Source organism: Zeus faber (genome assembly GCF_960531495.2).
Source record: "Zeus faber genome assembly, chromosome: 17".
NCBI classification, from domain to species: Eukaryota; Metazoa; Chordata; class Actinopteri; order Zeiformes; family Zeidae; genus Zeus; species Zeus faber.
In genome coordinates, this window is record NC_137204.1 from 26,762,989 (window position 1) to 26,780,540 (window position 17,552).

The 17,552-nt window shown below is 47.6% G+C and overlaps 1 protein-coding gene across 4 annotated transcripts in view; it reads right to left on the reverse strand.

Annotated features, from left to right (window-relative positions):
* Nucleotides 1-13,139, reverse strand: part of vav2 (vav 2 guanine nucleotide exchange factor) — a gene marked incomplete at its 5' end in the record, with an annotated part of 226,110 nt that extends 212,971 nt beyond the window's left edge. For all 4 annotated transcript variants that reach the window (XM_080018154.1, XM_080018155.1, XM_080018153.1 and 1 more), the window contains one exon: nt 12,936-13,139. In XM_080018154.1, the coding sequence (XP_079874280.1) occupies nt 12,936-13,139 (204 nt within the window). The remainder of the gene's footprint in view (nt 1-12,935) is intronic.
* Nucleotides 13,140-17,552: the final 4,413 nt, after the last annotated feature.

A 17,552-nucleotide genomic window follows, 5' to 3' on the forward strand; every position in this document is an offset into this window, starting at 1 on the left:
GCCCGGGCTTCGACTGCTATCCGCATTCCTGCCGGCCGCCACTTGTGAGAAATTGGTTTTCGACGCGACATCCATCACGGACGGACGGGACGAGCTGTCAGAGCCGCAGCAAAACATCAGCGTGGATAATATCTTCTGGGGGGGGTGGGCGACACGCTCCAATCCCCAGTGAGGGATATCGAAATCCGCGCGGGAAGGAGGGTTATCGTCAGAAGAAAACAAATAAAAGACTTAACTCCGAAGTCACAACAACAACGTGAATCAAATTTGTGGTGGATTCTAATAGAAAATAGATTTGACATTATCCATCAGCTTGGCAAAAGCAGCGCATTGCGCAGTCCGGAAGCCCCTCCCCCTTAAAAAATAAATAAAAATAGGTGTGCTGTGAATTTTCTTTCAAATCCACGCAAACCAGCTGTTGTGTTGCAAGATCCAAACTGCCGGGCTGCACTAATTCACGTGATTGATGGGTTCCAGCAGAACAGGAGCTCCGTGTTCACCACAACAGGCTTCGCTCTGAAAGTGGCGACTGTTGGCGGCGATGAGTCGCCAACGGAACTGTCGCAATGGTCGGTTAATTCTGTCAAAATGATTTACTGTGGTGGAATGCAAAGAACAAATCCACGACATAAAATACCAACCGCGCTCTGCGCCTCCACCTTATTTTTTCAGTGGCTATTGTCAAAGATCCACCCTTTTTCTGCGGCGACACCAGCCGCCCGTGTCATTTCAAAGATTCGCTCGCCGCAAGCAAATCGTCGGTAAATCTTGCGTCACTCTCTATTAAGAGCAAGGTCAGAATAGGGAAATTATTATTATTATTATTATTATTATTATTATTATTATTGTTGTTGTTGTTGTTGTTGTTGTTGTTGTTGTTGTTGTTGTTGTTGTTGTTGTTGTTGTTGTTGTTGTTGTTGTTGTTGTTGTTGTTGTTGTTCTTCTTCTTCTTCTTCTTCTTATTATTATTATTATTATTATTGTTGTTGTTGTTATTGTTATTGTTCCATGGCTTGTCACTGACGTGGTGGAAACAAAGGTTGGGAGACACTGGATTCAACAAACCCTATGTATGAGTACCGTATATTCACCGCGTTTTAATAAGTGCCAACGAAACACCAGGGCATCTCCCAATATGATCTCAGCTTTTTATTGACGGGCCCCCGGGAGCGTTTATAAAATCATCCGCTCCTCGAGTTACAACAGGAACATGAAATGAAATGAAAGCAGGGAACAGGGCGCTTATTTGTACTTGTCACTGGGACGAATCTGTGGCGGGGATGATTCCATTAGGATTTGGGCCCCTGGGCCCCGGAGGATCTGTAGGTGTCCACTTAGATGCCTGAACCGGAAGCACCAGGAAGGTCTGATGCCTTCATGAAGATGGAGAAAATGTAGTGTACGATGAAGGCCAGATTTCATAAAAATGGACTTTTAAGTTAAGTTCAGGGTCTTTGTTTACAAACATTTTTTACATAATAAAATTTAAAACTCTGTATTGGGATTTTTTTAATGCAAACTAAAGGAAAAAAAGAGAAACCACAAATAATTGCGCTGCGCTCTTAGTTGTGCGGTGTGAAACACTTTACAAGTAAATGCAATCCTTTATATGTTATTATACTGTATATATTCGTGAGATGTTAGACAGCATTCCTCCTCTGGAAATAACAACCTTCAGATCGATTCAGAAATTGAAACTAAAGAATTGAATCATATTGATTAAATCGTATTGATTTTTATTAACTATTTTTTTTTATCCCCAAAAAATGGTTCACACAAAACCAGTATTAGCTATCACTTATACGTACTGGTAACTTGTATTAAGTTCTTTCGTTTTTTTATATTTATTACTGTTTTATTTATTTTAGATTATAAATATATATGTGGGTACATACTGTATATGTACTTATGTATGTGTATACTATGTATACTACAGTATAAATAGGGTATATAGGTTTCTGTATATTTTTGCATATGAGTGTATGTACTGTATATGTGTATATGTATACACATACACACCTGTGTACATATACAGAATTGTGTTATTTTTCTATGACCAACTGACCATCTGTACATTCTGGAAAAACCCCATAAAATGAAACTGTGAAAAAAAAAAAAACTGTTGGATTCAACAGATAAAAATGATTGGCCAATTACAACGTGGGAAGTGCTGCCGCTACATTTCCAGAATTTTTATACATCTTGCTGTAATCCCACAGTGAGATTTACAAGACGCCACAAAAAGACCACAATAAAAGGCAATAAAAGGAAGCCAGAAGTCACATAAAAGAGATGGTGCACCAGATACTGCAGCCGAAAACACTCAAAAGGTGCATTACATCTGAATATCAATGTGACCGGAACATAGGAAAAAATGCAAAAGATATAATAATAATAATAATAATAATAATAATAATAATAATAATACTCCGATGTGAATATATATATATATATATATATATATATATATATATATATATATATATATATATATATATATATAAAATATATTTATTTGTGAATATTTGTGTATTCGTTCCATAAATTAATCGATATTGTATTGTGACCCTTTGCCTCAAAATCAAATCTCAAGTCCGGCCCAAAACCCCCCGACCGTAACGGAAGGGCGGCGCTGAGAAATGAGAGTGAACTGTCAGACAGCGACGCTAAAGGTGGAGGGGGGGGAGGAGGCGATCCCTTCCGCCCTCCGTCACCCAGGACACGCTGCTCCCTGTTTGCCTGATGAAGCAGGGAGCGATCAATAAAGCAGAGAGGGATCAATAAAGCAGCGGCCAGTCTTGAGGGACAGTGACTGCAACCTTGCCCCCTGTATTCCACAGCCAATTAAGTTAATATGATCAATACCGGTCGGTAACAGGATATCAGCGCTCCCTGCGACGCCGCTGGGGGGTGTGGCCTGGAACCTGGGGGGTTGCTTAAAGGGAACCTTCTCCCCCGAGAAGGTTCCAGATCCTAATCTGTCTCCGCGGGAAACGACACAATCAGTGGAACACACGGATCCCAAAAATATACCGAATGGGACAACAATACAACAATACAACAATACAGCCTGAGAAACACCCAGACACCGACCCGAATGAAGAGTGCCACAATGGTGGCTGTTGTGGCACCAAAACTGAAGGCTGTGCTAAGTGAGGGAACCACTTCCATAAAAAAAATGGATCCGTGAAATTCCTAAAATTCCTAAAAAACAAGGCAAGACAGAAATAAGAACAACAGCGTTTTAGAACGGTTACAAACAAGGTGTAGCCTCCTCGCATCCCACTTGCATTCATACTCAGTGTTGTAGTGACGCCTGTGGTGCGGGGGTGGTGTGGTTTAAGCAGCCACACACCGCCTTGGGTCTCGGCAATTGGGCCCGGGATCGGGGTGGCCGTCAGAGCAATCAACGGGCGACAGGTAAATCACCCATCCCCGCGCACACACACAGGAGAGCCTCTATCATGACAATGTTCCAACTGCTCCCGGCTTGCTCCGGCTTGCCACTCTCGACAACGAACTGGTGTGTTTGCAACATCTCTGCCCGTGTCGCCGCGTCGGAGGGCCCCGGACACGCCACTCGGGTGGGGTGTGGCAGGCCAAACTGCCACAGCGATGCCCAAACGGGGACTCTGCGGCACGGGGAGGAGAGACGGGCAGAGATGTTGCAAACACACCAGTTTATTGGGCAACGGGCATACAGCCACCCTCATACCGGGCCCAATTACCGAGAGCCAAGACAGGTGTGGCCGCCTAGACCACGCCACCCCCCACACCACAACGTTTTTGGCCAAAGTGACTTTCTCACAACATGTGCCAGAGAGAAAACACAAAATTGCGTTTTCCTTTGCAATCCTCGTCATTGCAATTCCAATTTGATTTTACTTTGTGTGGTTTGTTTTCCATTTTTAATTGGTTGGACTCATCAGATGAACAGTTGTGTTTGTTTATCCGTTCCAACCTCATTCCACCGTAATGACCACCCACCCAAAACAAAACAAAGCCCAACTCCTGAAGCACGAAAATTGCCCTGCGGCTCTTCCGTCCATCTCGGACGAGGTGATTTCAAACATGGAAACAATTCATTTAAGGACACTTTGCATTGTGTTGTGTGTTACAGCAGATCCGTGAAGACCGGACGAGAGGCGGAAATCACTTTTCAAAATTTCTAGGTAAGATTAGGGCATAAAACAGTGGAGGTGAAGCTCAATCAAATAAGTTAGTTCAATAATAATAATAATAATAATAATAATAATAATGATAAATAAAAAAACCTCTAAAAACTATTGGAAACAAAAGCGTGACCATGTAGGTGTGTATGTATGGATACACATACTCTATCCAGGGCTTATTCAACTTGATGAGAGAATTCAAGGGCTGAAATGTGCGTATAATGTATTTCAGAACCGACAACCAAGATAAAATACGGATTTTGTTAAATACAAAATATGCATTGATGTTACGACAGTTAATGTTAAGGACGGGATCGGATATCGGAAAGAACTCGTCGAAGATTGTTGTTTTTTTAGTGCATCGAGTTGAGTCTCATAAAGTTGCGCTTTAAGTGATATTTGGACATTTGAAAGTTGCGTTCAACTTTTATTTCGTATTTAGGAGCAAAATAACAGCTGTGGGCCTTGTATTTTTTATTTTTTGGGGGGAAATGGAGTTTGAGCGTGACTTTTTTTAGGTGGCCATCGTAAGCAAATGAACAGCTTAGTAGATGACTATATCGGAATCGGCCCATACTTGAGGTTTCGGTATCGGATCAGAAATGAAAGAGCGGTATCGTCCCGTCCCTAGTCACTGGTGATGAGTAATTCATGTAAAATCATTTTTTTGCATTGATCTTTCGGGGAGTGTTCTTTAAAGGGTTAAAAGCGTGATGTGAAATCAATAAAGCGCTATCCCGCCCTGCAGCAGCCGTGGTTGTCAGCGGTGGTCAAAGTGTCTGTACATCACGGCCGTCGCGAGAGAACCTTAACCAGGACGAGTCGCGTCCGTTTCCTCAGAAAGTAGGCGGCGTAGGAATGATTAACCCCAAACTGTAGGGGGGGAGAAACCCAATCCAGAAAACTGAGGCAGGGGCAAACCCCGGTGGGTGTGGTGTTCTGGTCCTTTCAGCCGACAAATGGCCCAACAGCAGTGGTAACGAAAAGGAACAAGAAATGAGTCTTATTGTAAAATCCTATCAATAAAACATGCACAGTATGCAACATGAAACCAAAATCCATCCATCATCATCATGTGTCTTAACGCTGTCAGTGCATATGAATGAAGTATGTGAACGGATGACCCGATGCAGAAATATGCCGGTAAGATCTTAAAGGGTGTGGTCGTAGGTGTAACCATCACAGGTAAGTCAGGAAATAGCTTTCAGCGAGGCTGTGCTAGGAACTGGTAGGGCCCTTTAACATCTTCCGCAATGGCCGCCGAGCAGAACTTTAACGCATCCACCGGATGTGCAAAAACTTGCGTCCTACCGCAAGCAAACAGAGGCAAACATAAACCGCCTACAGCAGAGCAAACTCACCGCCCCGCTCTGTCTTCTCACAGCCTCGCTGAGAGCGGAGTGTCCGCCCCGCTCATTTGGCAGCGCTCTCCCCATTCACCCGTGGGCTCGGGTTTCAGGCTCAGGGCGTCCTCTCAGGAATGCAGCGAGAGGAATGAACGACAGGCAGACGGATGTTCCACAAGTCTCGCGTCTATGTGAGAACACGCAACAGTCAAGGCGACTAAACATGTAAAGGAACTGTCATAGTAAGTGTAGCCATACATAGCAAACATAGCAATACACAGGGTCCAGTTCAGTCGTGCTGGGTAGGTATTACAGGTTTCCGCGTTCTGTGAAACGCAGTACAAGTTACAACTTTCCGAGTTTACGCTGAACGGCGCCTCTGCTCCTCCGGTCGGGCGTCTGAACAGGCTTAACTACTACCCAAAGCAACCCTCCGAATGCGATGAGCACGCAGAGACGAAGCCTGGACTTGGATAACATCGGTTGATGACGTCACTAAGCGCCCCGCTCTCCAAACTAATCAGGATACGGCAACGTTCTTCAACTTACGATGAATCCGCAACGTTTTCTCACTAATTCCTGTGACAAATGTCTCAAAGTTCAAAGTTCAAATGTTGACTGATGTGGACAAAACGTACACCGCAAGATGTCTGAAACACCCCGGTTCCAACGACGCCGCAACCCTGGTTGGTTTGGCGGTTGTCGTGTTCCAGACACGCCAGAGAAATGCCAAGAGAATTAATAATAACAAAGATTTGAGCAATAACAATCCGAGCGGGCGGGACCACTGATAATGTTTTTGTTTTATTGATTGCAATGGTGAGTCTATGACGTTCTACTTGAATCTAAAAACTGGATTGTTATTCTAACACACGTAAATACTCTAAAATATATACTTCACATTTTATTTCCACACCTGGAAGGTAGGAAAATGCAGAGGTGAAAAATCCTGGTTCGGGAGGTAAAACTCCCCTCCAGGATTTTGAGGGAACCACGTGCTGATCAACTGGATCAGAGCACAGTGGAAGCCAAAACACAGAAACAGGACTTTTACTGCCTTTCTGGACCCGGAATGTTCCACAATGTTCCGAAGCAAATGTAGACAGCCAAAATCGTACACTATACATTTAATTTCCACAGCTGGAAGATAAAAAAATGCAGAGGTGCAAAATCCGGGTTCAGAAAGTCGAAAAGTCGAAGGTCGTGGGCCAACCACTTGGATTTGCTCAACGGCGATGGTCATCATTGCTGATCATTGATGATGATTCAGCGAGAAGTGAATTAGGAGCGTCAATTAATAATTAACGCGCAAGCTGCAGAATTCACTGCCAAACTAACTCGCCGGGAAACCCCGGCCTGGAGAACTTTTGGGTCCCAGGGCCCCCCCCCCTGTTGGCGGCTGTGCGCATAATGAGCTCCATTAGCGGCATTACCTGCAGCCGGCAGGCGTGGGGTCGAGTGGGCAACGGTAGTACCGAGCGCTCGGATTAACCCCCGAGGGGGAAGAAAGAGAGGCGGTGGGTGGGTGGTGGACCGCTACGCCCATCCACCCGCCCATCCCCCACTCGGGTCACCCCGCGTAAGCAGACACGAGGCGGCGGAGGAGGTGGGGGAGGTTTGGAGGCGGTCGGTGGGCTGGAATTCACCGTGCCCACTTGCGCCCGTCACACACCTCTTCCCGTCGATCCTTATCGGTGGGGGGGGGGGTGGAGCCCGCAGTGCCGCTGCCATCAATGTTATCAAGGTTTCTTATCGGCTGCGGTGGAACAAAGGAATGCGGGGCACTAGGACGTCGCGAGGAATTTCATGTGAACTTTGATGTTTGAGCCCATCTACACTTCCAACCTGAGTTTGATGACTTATGCTACCTCCACCTCCACCCATGAACCCATCCGTGGAACTTTAAAAAGTACAAATCACATTTAAAAATGAATAATATAAACACATTATTATACATAATAATTATAAAAAGTATTATTATCATTATTATCATTATTATTAGTAGTAGTAGGAGTAGTAGTAGTAGTAGTAGTAGTAGTAGTAGTAGTATCAATAATACTAATAATAATGATAATGATAACAATAATATATTATAATATTAATAATAATTAATTGTTATATTGCTTCATATATAATCAATAACAATAATAATAATAATAATAATAATAATAACATGCATATTATTATTAATAATAATAATAATATAGTATATTATATTTTTTCTGTCCCTGGGTTCACTCATGATGTCACATTGTTGAGAGGTGGTTACAACAGAGATGATTTCATTGCTGAAATATTACAAAAAAAAAAAGATAATAATTAAATTCAGGAATTTGGATTTGGAAGCAGATGTTGATGACAAGTTGATGTTGTGTAAGAATTACATCATAATACATTTGTCCACATTGATCACTGACTCAATTGAATGTGCCAAGTCGCACAGATGGAGTAAACTGAACACACACAAACACACACACACACACACACACAAACACACACACACACACACACATACACACACACACACACACACACACACACACACACAGAGGTATGCAGACAATCTGAGATCCACGTGCACCAACACACACACACACACACCTCCTTAGTCATGTGAAAGGCATCTCACCAACAGGAAAAAGAGTAGCACTCGGGGTGTGTGTGTGTGTGTGTGTGTGTGTGTGTGTGTGTGTGTGTGTGTGCGTGTGTGTGTGTGTGTGTGTGTGTGGCGGGTGCTGCAGAACAATAGACTTCAGAGAGCTTCACCTCAGTGCCGTCTCCCAGACACACAGCCCGAGGACACACACATACACACAACCACACACACAGTCTGAGGACACACACATACACATACACACACACACAAACTTTGAGTTCCACAGCTTCCTCCCAAAACACAGCGCTCATTAGGCGTCCGCTTACCGCCACAACCTTAGGTGTGTGTGTGTGTGTGTGTGTGTGTGTGTGTGTGTGTGTGTGTGTGTGTGTGTGTGTGTGTGTGTGTGTGTGTGTGTGTGTGTGTGTGTGTGTGTGCGTGTGTGCGTGTGTCTGTGTGCATGTGTGTACTAATGCTAATATCTACACGCTCTTATAACCAAGGTCGACTTCTTGCTCACCAGAACACACTGTGAACACACACACTCCTCCTCCTCCTCCTCCTCCTCTTCCTCCTTCACTCCCACAATAAGCCTTCTCTTCCTCCCCCTCTGCTTCCCCCTCCTCCTCTTTCCTGTCCTCCTTTCCCCCTCCTCTTCTTCCTCCTCCTCCTCCTCCTCCTCCTCCTCCCCTCCTCCACCAACGACGGCTGAGACTAACAACTGCAACTATGTTGCTCATCACTGACTCCATTAGTCAACAATTATGTTGGTTAAATGCGATTAACCGCATTAAAAACAGCAAATTTATGTCAGATTAAATGTATTCCAGTGTGCGTGGGCTTCAGGAGCTCGATAATATATATACATACTAATATAAAATATACTAATATAAAATATATGAATATATGTTTACTTATATAATAAATACTAATATAAAATACTAATATAATATATACTAATATAAAATATATGAATATAATATATACTAATATGATATATACCAATATAATATATACTAATATAATATATACTTACGTATATAATATATATTATATCATTTATACTAATATAATATATACTAGTATAATAAATACTAATATAATACACATTTGGCAACGCTCTCCACTCAGGGAGTGCCGTAGTCAGGTCTACGATAAGATAAGACGACACTTCATTAATCCCCGGAGGGAAATCCAGTCAGCACAGCCAGGAAGCAGGTCTACCAAGCGCACGCAGAGAGTCCAGGCGACTGATCGCAACTAATCGATAACTACATTCGTCATTGATCAGTTGCGGAGGTTAGACTGCCAAGCCCTCAATCGCATCGCATGCACCCATACACACTAATGAGATGAAGGAGGTATCATATATACTGTATGTACATATATATATTACACATATTATGTCACTTTCTAGTTGATTGATCGATTGATCGATTGATCGATTACCAACATAGTTGCAGTTGTTAGTCGCAGCCCTCGTTAGTAGAGGAGAAGGAGGGAGGGGAGGGTGAGGAGGGGGAGAGAGAGGAGGGAGGGAGGGAGGGTGGGAGGAACAAGAGGAAGAGCGGGAAGGATACCGAGGAGGAGGAGGAGTGCATGCAATGCTCCACACACACACAGACACACACACACACACATACACACACACACAGACACACACACACACACACACACACACACACACACGCCCCTTACTCTGTTTCCCAGAATGGTCCAACTCATTTGTGTGTATAAAGTGTGTAAAGACATCTGTGATTTGACTCCGTTGCTCCATTGAAGTCCTCACTACTAAGTGCATCTCAACGTAATCACCGAGCCACACTGCCCCCAAAGGCTCCGACTCGGGGCCAGATGAAACAGTGTCTGGGGCCCCCAGCCAGCGTCAACACACGCGCCTCACCAACAACCCCAACGCGCCCTCAGAAGAACGTGAGCCGAGCGCTCGATGCCACGCACGCTACGCTGGGAGACCAGAAACAATGATTTCAGAAAGCAATCAATCAGACGGCAAACAGAGCGGTTGGAGGGAAGAGCAAATAACGTAATCACACTGTTCCACCACCCCCGCCCCCACCCCTACCACCACCACCCGCCCTTCAGTTCGGCTGAGCCAGTGTATTAGTGTGCTACGAGTGTTACGCATAGGCACACGCGCACACACACCCACACACATACACACACACACTCCGACCTTTTCCTCGTCATAAATCACAAAGCCCTGTTCTGCTGCCAGAATTTTGTTTAACCCAATTTGTCACAGAAGACCTCCACCCTCTCTCCACCCCGACTCATGCCCACACCCATCTCGCCCGGCCGAGTGGGAAGGAGTGGGGTGGATCAAAGAGCCTTTCCACTCCTTCCCAGTAATTATGAAAGCCCCAGCAGCTCCCAGAGCCACTGGGGGGCGAGCGGAGTGGGAGTGGGAGTGGGAGTGTGAGTGGGAGAAGGAGAGGGAGTGGGAGTGACTGGAACCCCACAGGAGAGGCCGGGAATGTGTTGGAAAACAACAACAACAACAACAACAACAACAACAACAACAACAACAACAACAACAACAACAACAACAACAACAAAGAGCCAAAAAACGAAAGGGAGGGAGGAGGTTAAAACGCCCGGACTGCATGGGTAGCGACGGGGATAAGGGCCGACAGGCGGCCAGGCACGCGAGCACACCACACACACACACACGCGCGCAAAATAAAGGGGTCGTGGAGGGTGAATTGTAGAAAACCGTGCCGTCATGGACGATATCTCTCTGGCGTAGAAACTCCAGGGAAACAGGAAAAATAATCCATTGATTTTTATTATTTATTTTTTTTCACATTTCACATTTTTTGGGCGGAACAAAATGCTGCCTATGGATAAGGTGCAGTGGTGGAAGAAGTACTCAGAGCTTTTGCTGGAGGAAAAGTGCAAATACCCCGGACACAAAAGTACTCGAGTATCAGTGAGAACCACCTTGACATTTCTACTACTACGGCGCAAAAGTTTATAAATATCACTTAAATACACTTCAACAGCAAAAGTAAAAGGACTCGTCATAACCGGCCCCTCGCGCATCGTTCCTCCCGGGACGTGGCCGCCCCGGGTGGCGTCGAACGCCGGGGGGGGGAGCCCCTGGGGGCTGGACACGGCTCGGTGGGGGGCCCCGCGCCGCCGTCCACCGGGCTCCCTCGCCTTCCCTCGCGCGCGCGCTCGTGCGAACTTCCCCCCGGACACTCAATACGTCGTCACGTTGGATCTGAGAGCACGAGCCGCACACGGCGACATCCTCCCTCCCTCCCTCCCCGCACCGCAGAGCGCTACCACCTCCGGGGGTTATGTTTAGATCTTAAAAAGCGGCGCCGGTAATCCTTAGCGGCAATTATTCCCCTCGAGTTCCTCCGCTGAGCACTGGGGCGGCGGGCGACCGCCCAAGGGTATCTTCACTTTGGGCCTACGGCCACACCGGTCCGGGGCCAGAAGCCGTTTCGCGGATTGCTTTGAAGGGTCAGGCCAGGGCCCGCCGCAGTGCTGCCTCGCTCGGCGTGGCAGGACGTCCCCCGGGCGGAAAAACATGCAGTTAGGCCTGGAACCCCCGTCTCCCGGGGGCCGGGGCTCTACGCCGCTTTGTTCAATGCGATGCCAAACGCAGCTCTCGTTCCCTGCTGCAGTCCAAGGGGAGTGTGGCGTGGCGTGTGAGCTCGCTGACAAGCGCGCCCCTCTCGACCCTCCTATCCGGGCTGGTTGGAGAGGTGGGGCGGCGCGCTCCACCTCCGCTTCCTGCCGCCCAGCATCAGGAGCGGACGCACGGGGAACCGGAGCGTTAGGGAAGGCGCCCGCCTCCACGTCGGTGGAGCCGCTCCCTTCGGCGGCTCGAGCCCCGTCGGGTTCCGGCGTCAAGGGCCGGCTCCGAGGCCCACCCGCCACGGCGGGTGCAGGTTCGGGTCCCGCCGTGTTTGAGTGCGCATGCTGGGTTCGAGTGCCCAGGAACACAGGAGGCGCCAGTTCGAGCACTGCTGTCTTCATTTAGGTGACAGTCCTGCTAAGTCCCATTAACCGCGGCGGGTGCGCGGTCCAAGTCCCGCCATGTTCACGTCTTTGGGTAACAGCCCTACTGAGGTTCTGGATGGGTTTGAGACTCAGCGACCCATGTGGGTATGGGTATGAGACTCGCCACGTTTAAGTGTGTATGCTGGGCTTGAGTCCCAAACAACATAGTGAGTGCAAGTTCACATTACTGCCATGTTTTTGTAAGCAGCCGCGCTACTGGGTTTGAGTCCCGACGACCACAGTGGTTTCAGGGTTTGAGTACTGCCATGTTTATGTAGGTACCACGTCTACTGGGTTTGAGTCCCAACGACCACAGTGGTTTCAGGGTTTGAGTACGGCCATGTGGAAGTGCGACGGCTGGGTTTGAGTCCTAACGACCAAAGTGGGTGCGGGTTCGAGTACTGCCATGTGGAAGTGTGCATGTGGGGTTTGAGTCCCAATGACCAGAGTGGGTGGGAGTTTGACTGCTGCCGTGTTTATGTAGCTACCACTTCTGCTGGGTCTGAGCCCCAATGACCTGATTCGAGTCCTGTCACGTTTGAGTGTGTATGTTGGGTTTGTGTCCCCAGGATTGTTTTAAATTGCACTTCAATGTATTTTTTTCTCTGTTCTTGGCTTTTTATTTCCATGCTTTTCCTCTTGCTTTGATTTCTGCCTTGCATGCCTCATGTAAAGCACCAGTAACTGCCCATGTCTATGAAATGTGCCGAACAAATTAAACTTGCATTGCCTGGTCACAGACCACGATTCGACCAGTTGCACCTGCACGGCCAACCCGCGCCTCACCTGTGACATCTGGGGTCTGAAGTTGATCTCCTTCAGGTCCACCGATCCGGGGGAGAGGTTGTGCAACATCTGGCACAGCAGCACGCCGTCCCTCAGGGCCTGCGCCAGGTCGAACACGGCCGCCGAGGGCCACACGACCCGGTGGTTGGGCGGCAGGACCTTGCAGTCGATCAGCCACCGCCCGCACTGCCTCCACTCCTCCATGGCGGCGGTGGTGGTGGTGGTGGTGGTGGACCGGGACCGGGGCCGCTCCTCCTCCGCCTCGCACGCCGAGCTCAGTGGCCCGTCCCCGGCGGTGATTTCAGCGTCTACCCCGGTGCGTAAACGGCACGGAGCTCCGTGCTCTGCCAGCGCAGGGAGCCGGGGGGGAGGGGGCTGGATTTATCCCTGTGTTTCAGATTTATGGTCAGTTTCTTCTAAATAAATAAATCCACTTTGGCTGGGGAAACTCACTGGCTCATCAGCCCCTCACTGGAAGTCATGTCTTGTCAGTTTGGGTCCCGGTGAGAGGAAAAAAAAAATCACTGAGAGCTTTGTTAAACTCCAAGTAAAGAAAGAAAAACTGGGATATATTCCGTCAAGTGGGGATTAGGAGAGAGGTTTCCTTCTCTTCATCCTCAAAAAAAAAAAAAAAAAAAAGTTTGTCGGCGACCCACAGAGCAGAATGAACCAGGGAATGAACCGGCGAATACACCGGGGGATGAACCGGGGAATACACCGGGGGATGAACCAGGGGGATGAACCGGAGCTGCTGGGGGTGAAAAGCGGGTCCGAAAGATGCGGTGTGACGGCGCCACGGACACGCAGCTTCACATCTCGGCTCCGCGGAGGAGAAGCGCGCACCGCGGTCCGCGCACAAAGGGACAAACCGCTGGAAAAGGAAGGTTTCTGCCCCAAGTGTCCCCAGCACCACCTCCCAGGGAGAGAAGGAAGGTTATTTCCAGGCGGAGCTGCGATCCATCCTCTCCGAACATCTCTGTCCACCACCGTCCAGAGGAAATGTCCACGAATAATAACAATAATAATAATAATAAATATAATAATAATAAATAATAATAATAATAATAAAGTGGGGTTGTTGTTTTTTTACAGCCGCAGATGATCTGATCCCCGCGCCTCGCTGCTCCCCTCGGGTCCACGTTCCGGTCCCTCCCGGGTCTCTCCTCCGCGCACGTCCCGGCTCCTCAGCCCCCGGCTGCCCCTCTCTGGCGGCGGCTTCGGTTAATCCCCGAGTCGCCGCTTCCGAGCGGGGGAGGAAGCGCCGATCCGGCCGCGCGCGTCCAGCGGTGATCCGGCGCCGGGTGCGCGCAATCCGACCGGGGGGCGGCGGGGGGCGGTGGTGGTGGTGGGGGCGGTGGTGGTGGTGGTGGTGGTGGTGGGGGCGGTGGTGGTGGGGGTGGGGGGGGCGATCCTCCCAGGGAAAGTTGTTGCGTTTTTGTTTGTTGCGCTTCCGCCGCTGTTTCGGGTGGATTTCTGTTCCGTTCTGCTCCGCCTCCTCCTCCGCCTCCGCCTCCTCCACCCAGGCTCCGCACGAAAATGGGTTGGTTTTGGGGGGGAAATGCTCAGAGATGCGGGGGGGGGGGGGGGGGGGGGGGGGGGGCGCGCCCCCTGACGGACGACGCGCGCCTTGCACCGGGCGACCGCACGCGCACGCACACGCGGACTGAAACACCGGATGAGAAAGAGGGAGAATCCGGAGGCTCCGGGTCCGTTGGTCAAGTACGTCTTGCACCCGCTCAAGGAATTTGACTGACTTCGGCTCTCAGGGTGTTTTCATACAGATATGCAGTGTCTATATATATATATATATATATATATATATATATATATATATATATATATATATATATATATATATATATATATATATATATATATATGTAGTACATGGTAAAAGAAGAAAGAAAGGAAAAGTAAAGCGAATTAAAGTACAGCATGAGAAATATATATGTATATATATATATAGACACTCTCTTAGTCAGATATACTACAAAATGTGCAGTATTTAAAAATAAAATTAAATATGTATTCAAAAATTTGATATGCCAAGCTATACAGTATATATACAGTATATACGCGCTGGATCCAATGTGGTAGAGTGTGCATGATGATAGAACCGATGAATAGTAATTATAAATATCTGTCGTATATTTACAGTCGGTGAATGTACAGAGACGCAGTCATTGTGTTCTGGACCATGGTTCGCTCTTTAGAAGTGTCGTGGCTTGCAGGAGGTACGCACAACTACATCTACATGGTTTTTATTAACAAGCACTGGGCGTTGCGGAAGAAACTAAAATGGTTGAATTAATCACAGTTTGAGGGACTTTGGCACCGTGGTTCTAAAGACACCGTCAGCAGCACGCCCTGCACGCGTGGAGGGAATGGGGGAAGCCTTGAGTCAGACATACGCACAGTACTTAAGTAATGGTGGAATGGTGAACCTCATGCGCAGTGCATACGGTGCAGTGTAAGGTCATGGTTTGAAATGCGGCCCTTGGCCTACATGTTAGTATAGCATTCAAGTGGCGTGTCTTTGCATGACCAGTTATCACAGTCAGAGCGTGTAAAGGCTTTACGGGCCGCCCGCTTGACGGCGGCCAACCCCCCCCGCACGCACAGCGGCCAGGGGGAACGTCCATGCAGGGAAAAAAAACGCAGGGGTAACCGGACAAGCATCTACATACACAAATGAGAAAATAAAATGAATGTGTCGTTTGAGGGGAATTGTAAAACACTTCCTCAAACCTCAGATAATCCATCATGAGAACATTCCATTGTGTTCATAAGCGAAATCGGCCAGAAGGAAATGAGAACAATTCAACAAGAGCTCTTCTGTCTTTTTCAAGAGCTGTCGAAATAACGGTAAACAATGAAACTGAGCGAAACAAAACGGAACAGCAAAACAAAACTGTTCTGTCGCGGCTCTTGTGCTCCCGGATGTGAAGGTCTCAGTCCGGGTTTATAATTCCATTGACATAATGTCAAGTCTTCTGATTCAAAGTAAATAAGCAAATAGTAAAGAAATATACAAAAAAAAACAAACAAAAGGAAACAAAAAGAAAGAAGGTTGAAAAGTCGTTCCTTGGCGTTCCTTTCACACCAGCATTGCTCAGGTGTTTCCAATGAGCAACCGAGTCTCGTCCCATTTCCACCTAATTTACATTCCTTGTCCAAGTGCCGGGGACCTACAGGGGTCCCTATGACTTCAATTTCATATTCTCCTTTTTTACTTTTAACATAAATGGCTCCAAGAAGGATAAAACATAAGCGTACAGCGACGTTATAGGGTCTAAGACTGACTATTGGCACGAGTAGGCAGGTAGCCACTAGGCCACAGTAAGGGCATTGACAGAAGTCAGCCAGTAGTATGATTACTGGCTGACCCTACAGTAGTATGGGCATGGTGTAGGAGTAGGTAGGTAGCCAGTAGTCAGTAGTATGGGCATGGTGTAGGAGTACTTAGGTAGCCAGTAGTCAGTAGTATGGGCATGGTGTAGGAGGAGACAGGTAGCCAGTAGACATTAGTATGGGCCATCCACGGTGGCCTCATAGGACCACCCCATATAGAGGTCTCCTACGAATGTGTAGGCGTAGCCAGTAGTCGTAGGAGTACCAGGGTGGAGAAGGAGCCGGTCTGCGCGAGTAGGACTGCAAGAAACCAGGTCATTTCGTAACGGTCGAGTGAAGAAACTTGAGAACAACGGACATTATGCACTGTCCACTGGCAACGTTCCATATCGGCATAATGTTGGAACAGGAGCCGGTGTCCATGTTCTGTAAAAGTCGTTCCCCAATTTTCTCCACTTTCAAGCTTTGTAATTTTCATGGAAAATGCTGGTACGGCTGTGTTGTAAACGGATGCAACGGTCATTTTGCCGGGACGAGCTCGTAAAGGGTTACGTCAGTCTGACAAAAGACGCTGTCATGTGGCACGAGCGAAACCAATCACAAGACTCAAATCTGCGACTTGACGCTCTTTCAATGTTCCTTTGAATGTCTGGATGCCTGTTTACGATTCAAGTAGATCATGAAAAAACATCACTTGTCTCGGAAACTCGTCGAAAATTAAATACATTACAAGAACATTGGGTTTATTGTGTCCGGGGACGGGGGATCTGTCCCCGCTCCGTCAGCGGAGGGAACCGAGTCCGTCCGGGAGGGGCGGGGGGACGGGGAGGTGGAAACAACCAAAACTGATTCAGATTTGTACGTCCGTTGCACATATTGTCCAAACGATCACATCTACGCTGGAACGGACTGTCCCATGTGTGAAAAGGCGCAGGACTGAATAATAAATATCACTAGCGGTGCCGGGAAGGTTGTCCCTGTAATTCACAGGGTCTGTGTGAAAGGGGCTTAAGTCTCACCTCAAAATACATTAAGCATTATGCATAAAACCTCTCCCGAACAAACCCACATTGTTGTTTTTCATTTAATTTCATCATGGAGGAAAACGACACTATCCCTTATTAACAATGCAGGTTGCATCAAGGAGAATGGCTGACGGTGATGGTGTGGCCAGATGGGCAGATCTTCCCTCCAGGGTCTTTCGACAGGGGGCTAAAGGTGGCCACGTTCAAGTAAAAGTCGACCGAATTTCAAGTAACTCAAGTA